Source organism: Trifolium pratense, linkage group LG4 (genome assembly GCF_020283565.1).
Source record: "Trifolium pratense cultivar HEN17-A07 linkage group LG4, ARS_RC_1.1, whole genome shotgun sequence".
NCBI classification, from domain to species: Eukaryota; Viridiplantae; Streptophyta; class Magnoliopsida; order Fabales; family Fabaceae; genus Trifolium; species Trifolium pratense.
The window spans coordinates 3,619,482-3,627,330 of record NC_060062.1 but is presented as its reverse complement, the minus strand read 5'-3'; the positions used below and the strand labels follow the sequence as shown (position 1 = coordinate 3,627,330).

At 34.8% G+C, this 7,849-nt stretch overlaps 1 protein-coding gene across 1 annotated transcript; it reads right to left on the bottom strand.

Annotated features, from left to right (window-relative positions):
• Positions 1–597: 597 nt before the first annotated feature.
• Positions 598–6,348, bottom strand: LOC123920461 (heat shock protein 90-6, mitochondrial-like). The gene is made up of 19 exons (XM_045972713.1): positions 6,064–6,348; positions 5,415–5,594; positions 5,265–5,338; positions 4,569–4,694; positions 4,392–4,485; positions 4,210–4,293; positions 3,975–4,118; positions 3,761–3,874; positions 3,493–3,621; positions 3,293–3,397; positions 2,993–3,133; positions 2,803–2,895; positions 2,617–2,694; positions 2,211–2,465; positions 2,007–2,109; positions 1,636–1,810; positions 1,439–1,544; positions 1,258–1,347; positions 598–1,038 (listed from the first exon to the last, which is right to left on the bottom strand). Exons 1-19 carry the CDS (start codon positions 6,169–6,171, stop codon positions 868–870), a joined length of 2,370 nt encoding a protein of 789 aa, XP_045828669.1. The 5' UTR covers positions 6,172–6,348; the 3' UTR covers positions 598–867.
• Positions 6,349–7,849: the final 1,501 nt, after the last annotated feature.

Below are 7,849 nucleotides of genomic sequence, written 5' to 3'. Positions count from 1 at the left end.
TAATTCGTATTGTTTACAACATAGTGCTACTGCTTAAGAATTGTTGTTTCTAATGAGTAAATGACTCAGATCACACACCAATGCACCATGAATTACATTGGATAGTATCTAATTAACATGAATCCAACTCCTCTAAAAGGAGTTTCACTTATAGTATAAAATGGATAATATCAGCCGTTAATTAATAAATCAAAGATAAATATTATAGGTACATCATTAATCAAATTAAGTTAACATATTGACTCTCACAACAAAGATTACTAAAATATAACTCATGAAAACATGGTTTCAAAAGGAAAATTAACCAAATTGCTCACATCGCAAGATGACTTGTTTGTAATTTTATTTTATCATGAATGTTCAATTTGAGACACTCTACTGCCTAGTGTGATTGAGTATTATAACACTGACTATTGTAAGATCAAAATAGTTGTATGATGTTTTTCTCGTTAAATGTTAGTATTATAACATTGACTATTGTAAGACCCCTTGCATGGCTCTGCATTTCCTGTTATTGAAGTTCATGGGTTTCAATCCCATGGCTCATTCAAATGGCACGCCTTGTGGCACGGTTACCAGATCAAGAGAATTGTTCCATTTTAGAGTAATAATTCTCGTTCGAGATAGTACCACCGAGGTGGCCGAATATATATTATACCATTCAAAAAATAAAAGAACTACAGAGATGTCAAATAAGACATGGAGTAGCTTATTCAATATCAAGTCAAACGAGGAATACGAATTACACATGTTTGGCATTATACTGAAAGTTACTCAACATATCTATAAAATAACACCACTAATGTTCTTCAAATATGTAGTTTTTCCGAAAGAAGTTAAAACAAAAATCTCTATTTGAAAGTCTTCTCACTTTTGATTGCCAGCCTCGGTAGGCTCGACCACTTCAGCTTCTATAGTTTCTGGGATATGGTGCTGAGTTTGAGTGGACTCAAACTGACTAGGAGATGACCATTTACCGTTAAGAGCCATACCCATCATCTCATATATCTTTCCTCCAAGCTGTGCTGGATTATCAGGCTGCACACCAACAAATTGAGTCAAAAGATATAATATTTATCACGCTGCGCATTTTGGTTTGAATGACAGCTGAAAATCACTAGCACGTGTTCCATTTCTCGGCTACCAAATATTTAGTATCATTATGTGAATTGCAACTCATCTTTTACATGATCTAATTTCATAATGGAGCTTAAATTAAATCACTTTCATAAGAGTAATATCAAGACAAGATCTTACCGTAAATCCACTTGAAACCAAAGCTGCATCATACAAAAGATCAATAGCTCTGAGGGCCTCTTGATCGTCGGGATTAGTTTTGCATGCAGCCTGAAATTTACCAATTTACATTACCATTATTTCAATGTGCAATTTATTATATATAATTAGATGTACTACACATGACAAAAAAGATTCATACATCCAAGTTCCTGATAATAGGGTGGTCAGGGTTAATCTCAAACACCCTTCTGCTTTTCATGAATTCCATGCTAGTGGGATCACCCATAGTTTGTGCCTTCATTAACCTGCAGCAGCAAATTTGATTTACACACAGATGTGTTACTTAAATTATCAAAAAACTACATAATAAAATATGTATGATAATGTAAAACCCACCTTTCCATGTTCGCAGACCAACCAAATTTTCCTGACACCAGGACACAAGGCGAAGAGCTTAGTCGGTTTGAAATTTGCACACTTGCAACTTTATCACCCAAACGTTTCTTAACCCAGTCAATTGTCAAGCTAAATTCCTGCTTTATCTCCTTTTCCTTTTCCTCATTCTTATCACCTACAAAAATAACAAACTACATTTAGCAAGTTTGAATGGTTAAGAACCAAACCGTAAATCCAAGCTACTATAAGGGATACCAGGTAAATATTTGATCAATGAAACACAGATACGCTTCTCAAAGTTGAGTGTTTGTCCAATAGCATTAATAAAAAATAAATTGTGAGAAGGAAACATAATTAAAATAGAAGTAAACCTAGATCCAAGTCTTCCTTGCTAATGTCAACAAAATTCTTTTCCTTGTATGATTTAATATTTTGGATGGCAACCTCATCTATTGGATCCACCAAAAACAGCACCTGCAAGATTCCATAACAAGAACCAATAAATAAATAAATAAATAAATGTATAAATGATCAAAAGTTATAATATCTAAATAATTTAAACAAGCTTATAATACTTCAAGATCCTTCTCCGCAAGTTTCTCCAAGAAAGGTGTGTTCTTTGCACTATTCACACTGTCAGCAGCAATGTAATATATATCCTTTTGATCAGGTTTCATGTTCTCAACATATTCATCCAAGCTGATAAACCATTCATCACTTTGGGATGAGTAAAACCGAAGCAACGGAGCAATGCGTTTGTGATTCTCACGGTCTTCAATGCAGCCCAATTTCAAGTGTTTGCCAAAGTTCTCCCAAAACTTGTCATAATCCTGCACACAGAACAAGGCAGCTGGTGAAATATTAACAGGAAACAAGCAAGCATTTCTATAAATAGCAATTTTATAAAGAGACAACTAAAACAACTTTGCAAGAAAAATGAAAAAAGCTTTCTAACTGCAAATTTCCAGAATTAGATCACACCTCTTTGTTATCACTCATGGATATCCCCAGAATCATGTCAAAAGCCTTTCTGACCAACCGTTTCCTCATAATCCGCACCTTCAAGCACCACATAGAAATTTCAGCAATTTGTAAGTTTTATACAAGTATCATCAACAAAAATTATGTGGAAATGTTAAGTGCATGTCCTGCACCCTATTTACTTACTATGCGGCTCTCTTGAAGAATTTCACGTGACACATTGAGTGGAAGATCATTTGAGTCCACCACACCTTTGACAAAACTTAAGTATCTCGGGAACTGTTCAAGTAAATAATATATCAGAGCAGGATAAAATAATCAAAATACTATCTGGTTACTCAAGAAGTCAAGATAGTACAGCAGAGTTTCTATATACCAGTTCTCCATCAAAGTCGTCTGAAATGAATACTCTCTTCACATATAGTCTTATATTCTTGGTCTTGGGATTGATTATGTCATCCTTCCCAGAAGGAGCATAGGGAGGAACATAAAGTATAGACCTAAATTCTACTTCACCCTGCAACATCACCTCCAGAACATTAGCTGTCAAATTAGTATTAAGATTCATGTTTAGCAAACAATTGAGGTTATCAAGCTATATCTTCCAGCTTAAAAAATATATACATAAAATATCTTCACACATAACAAGATTGCACTTGAGAAATAATTTTTTTACCTCCGTGGTAAAGTGTGACGATGCCAATGGCTCCAGGTATTCATTAAATGTTTTCTTGTAAAACTCGTTATAGTCCTCTTTGGTGACTTCTTTAGGATTACGAAGCTGCACGAATAGATTAATGTCTAAATTAAACTCCATCTTAATATCCAACTTTCACTTTAAGCATAAGAATTGTAGTTAGAAAGCATAAAACAAACCCAGATTGGTTGGGTCTCATTTGTGAGATCCCAATCCCAGTACTTCTCAACAACAGTCTTAGTTTTCTTCTTCTTCTTCTCATCTTGGTCATCCTTTTTCGCCTCAGCTGGATCCTCATCAACCTCCACCTGAAATTAGAGAAATTTTGATAAAAGCTCAAAAATCAAACTTCATATCTAGCAGTCAAGAAACGGCTAGGGAATGAAACAATCTCAAAGACAGACATAGTGTCATTAAAGCTAAAAGAATTGGAGTGCATAGTCATACTTCTTTGGTGAATCCCTTTTCCTTCCAAGTGTATATTGGGAATGAGACAAACTGGGAGTAGTTTTTCACAAGCTTCTCAATCCGCTCTGGATGAGCAAAACCTTTATCATCCCTCTGAAAAATAGGAGCGGGTAGAATGCACAAACAACCGTAAGCTCCAGAATAAAGAACTAATATACTAGCAGAAGGTCTAAAAGGGGAATTTTCGACATACCTTAAGATGGAGTGTAAGCCGAGTTCCTCTTGGAATCAGCTTCTCAGGATCTGTCTCCTCAGATATGGTATATGAGCTAGCATTTACCTCTCCTTCCCAAACATATTGTTTATCGGATTTTGGACTCTTGGTTGAGACAACCACCTTCGAACCACAAAAAATATACATATAAACTTCCAGGAAAAAATCTTAAAATGAAGTACCACATCATCGTAACTTTTATTTAAATGCATACCCGATCAGCAACTAGAAAAGCAGAATAAAATCCCACGCCAAATTGACCAATTAAGTTGTTGTCACCACCAGCACCCTTATTATCCTGTTGAAAGAAACACCTTTGTCAGCACACAAGATACATAATAGCAAAATAGAATAAGGTCAATATAATCCTAAATCATTCTCCAGAAGAGGCAAGACCTTTACGGCCTTCAAAAACTTTGCAGTTCCACTTTGAGCAATAGTTCCAAGACAGTCAACCAGTTCCTGCTTAGTCATACCAATGCCTGTATCACTGCATAAAGCAAAAGTTACAGCACCAACTGCATCGAAAGAAAAAAACGAAAAAAAATAATAATCAAAAGCTAATTATCTTACGTAATGGTGATAATCCCATTATCTTTATCAGCAAGAATTCGAATATCAAAATCCACAGCATCCTTCATCAGTTCAGGCTCCGTAACACTCAAAAACCGCAGCTTATCCAAGGCATCACTTGCATTGCTGTGAAAAAAGTGCACGGATTAATAAACTAGATAAGGCAATGCAACATCTAATCAGTATCAACATCTAAACAATATTTATAGATCCAGTTTTGAAGCGGAGCTTGGGCACAGTGGTACTTTGAGGTCAAAGGTTCAGATAGTGGAATTAGCCTCTGAAGAATTCAAGGTATAACAACATATAAACAATAAATCTATAACAGGTCTGGCCCTTCCCAAGATGCTGCCATTATAGGAGATTTATAACACTAGATTGCCCTGATTTCTAGAAATAGTTTTCTTGTAGAGAGAGAGAGAAGCGTAAGTAACTTTTTCAAAAATAAATACTTAAACTTGCGTAAATATATTAGAGGAAGGGGAAAAGCAGAACCAGGGTAAACCTTTAAAAGACCAAGCTAAATTAGTATTATTATGAACATAATTGACTATATTCGATAACACTGAAACATAACATTCACCAATGCTCAAACTATATAGTAATCACCTAGCGATTGAACAAATTATAGTTAGCTATTGAACCGATTCTAGTTGTGGCAAAAAAGTTTAGAAATGCAAAAAGGCTGGATCATACCTAATAAGTTCCCTGAGAAATACTTCCTTGTTACTATATAAACTATTAACAATGAGGTCCATGAGCCGACTAACCTGCAAAACAAAGTTCATCATATATATCAAATGCACTAGAGGCAACAAACCACACACATATGAAAGAAAGTAATACCTCTGCTTGGTACTCAAATTTCTCAGCCGATGGGGAACTGGATGCATTAGATTCTGTAGCAGTTGATTCATATCTTTTTCCCAAAAAGAAATCTCTTTTCAAATTTAGCTGGTTAACACTGCTGGATTTCTCAGAACCTAATATGGAATACCATCTGGGTTTTGTTTCATTCTCACCCACCTGCTCAAAGGAAAAAGAAAAAAATAAGACAATTTTAAGCCTTTGGATTGACTTTTAGCTTATCTACTGACATAAGTTTTGTGAGACCATTTGTGATTACTTAAGAAAACACAAAGCTTATGACAATTTTCATAAAAAATTTCCAGCTTATTTTCATAAGATCTCCAATATATCTAATGAAAAACAACTCTAACCATGTACAAAAACAATTTATCGTTATTTTATCTTTTGCTATAAAAACAGCTACATAAGCGCTTATGATGATAAGCGCTTGTGCTATAACCTATTTATCCAAAGAGACCCATTGTCATCACCTAACACATATAATTGTGATTGTGATGTGAAGTAACACATATACACAGCATAAAACTAACAAACTTGTAATGATAGTAATAATTGATAACAAAACACAATAAGCAGAAAAATTAAAAAATGAATCGATTATTAAGAGAAGAATGAAAGTGGATACCGAATGTGAGATAGAAGATGAAAGTGGAGCAACTGCGCCACGGTGAAGTGCGCCGCCGTAACGGATTAAGGCGGAGACGGAGGAAGAACGATTGGAGAGTCTGTGCATAGTGAATTGATTGGAGATTCGAAAAGTGCGTTGTTGAAATGAAGAGAGAATTGGTTTGGTTAGTAGGGTTTTAGAAGGGCTTTGTGTTGTGTTACCACAAAATAGGGGTTTTCAGAACCTTCTCGATTCTCTTTCTTTCCAAAATTCGCTTCTTTTTTTATGGGAGACAAAATCACTTCTATTTTATTTAATTTTTTTGTTAAAATATATATACGCATATTTTCTTGTAATAAAATATCAGGATTTCTTTTATATATTAATTAAAAATCAGGATGTTTTTATATAAAAATCATACATAAAGGTTGCAACAGTAAATAGAATGCACATGACGAAAGAGGGTGAAGTAAAAATATCATCTTAATTCTTTTCTTTTTAAAATTGGGGATGGGTTATTATTTATAATAATAATAGTAGTATTATGTAAGGTCGCTCGTGAGATTTTGGGTGTCTTACGGATGCATGTACACACACACGCACGCACGCACACACACGCATGCACGCACATAAGTCAATTTCAAAACGTAAACCAAACAAACCTAAGTTTTCTACAATGGCTCATTGGTTCAAGCTACTTACTATGTTACTTTTTGTTACATCCACCACCAATACTCATGCATTCGACGCTTATATGGTGGTTGCTCAATGGCCCCCGACCGTTTGCAGGCCTCCAATAACATGCGTAAATCCACAAGGGTAACTCTTTTAGTGTGCATGGTGTGTGTGGCCGACTAATACTAATAGCAAAATTAGACCGCCAAAATGTTCAAATATGCAGACAAATTTAAGTCGGTAAAATTATCTTAACAATTTTACTATTATCATTAATTTTATTATCTTGACTAACGTTATTATTAAATTTAAGTCGGGAACATCGATGGAATGATCATGAAAAGTGTTCCGGTTTGAATCAAATGAATTACTTTTGGAAGTGCTTGCAACTTTGGGAGGTTTGTAAACTAGATGCTAGACTTGCAAATGCTGGTATTGTTACAAGTAATACCCCAAAACTTATAAGTACTTTTGAAAGCCTACTAGCAAAACAAATGGAGGGAGTTGTACCTATACTTTTTTTCTGTCTAAGTAGTTAATTGGTTAGAAATTCCATCTTAAAGGTGGATAAATGAGATGATCGAAGTTCGAACTCTACTCTTACATATATAATGTAATATTCTGCCAAATGAACTAAGCGTTGTGCCTAACTTACTTGTAGAGGAAAAGTAAACAAACATGAATTATTAGATATTCGCTTTTGTTTTAATATGAATAATTTCGTACCTTGTGGTGTGGTAGATAAAACTAGGCCTGAGCATCGGTCGGTTTCGGTCGGGTTCGGGCCGAAAATCACTAAATCGATAAAAATCGCAACCATTTAATTTGGACCCAATTCCGACCGTCTATATCTTCGGTTTGTTCGGGTTCGGGTCATACGGGTGGCGGTTGAACGGGTCGGTTATTATGGGTTATATCGAAACTTTGTTTACATCTAAAACTCATCAATTCTCCAAAAATTCCTAATTTTCGAATAGTTTAATACCTCGTCACAATGCAACAAAAGATAGACGAAGTAAATTAAAAAACAAAGAGGGTTAGATGCAGTTGCTTTCTTTCAATATGTAAATCTAAACACAATAAAATATCAAGTAAAAGAGACGTAGAAATTAAAATAGATCTAGAATAT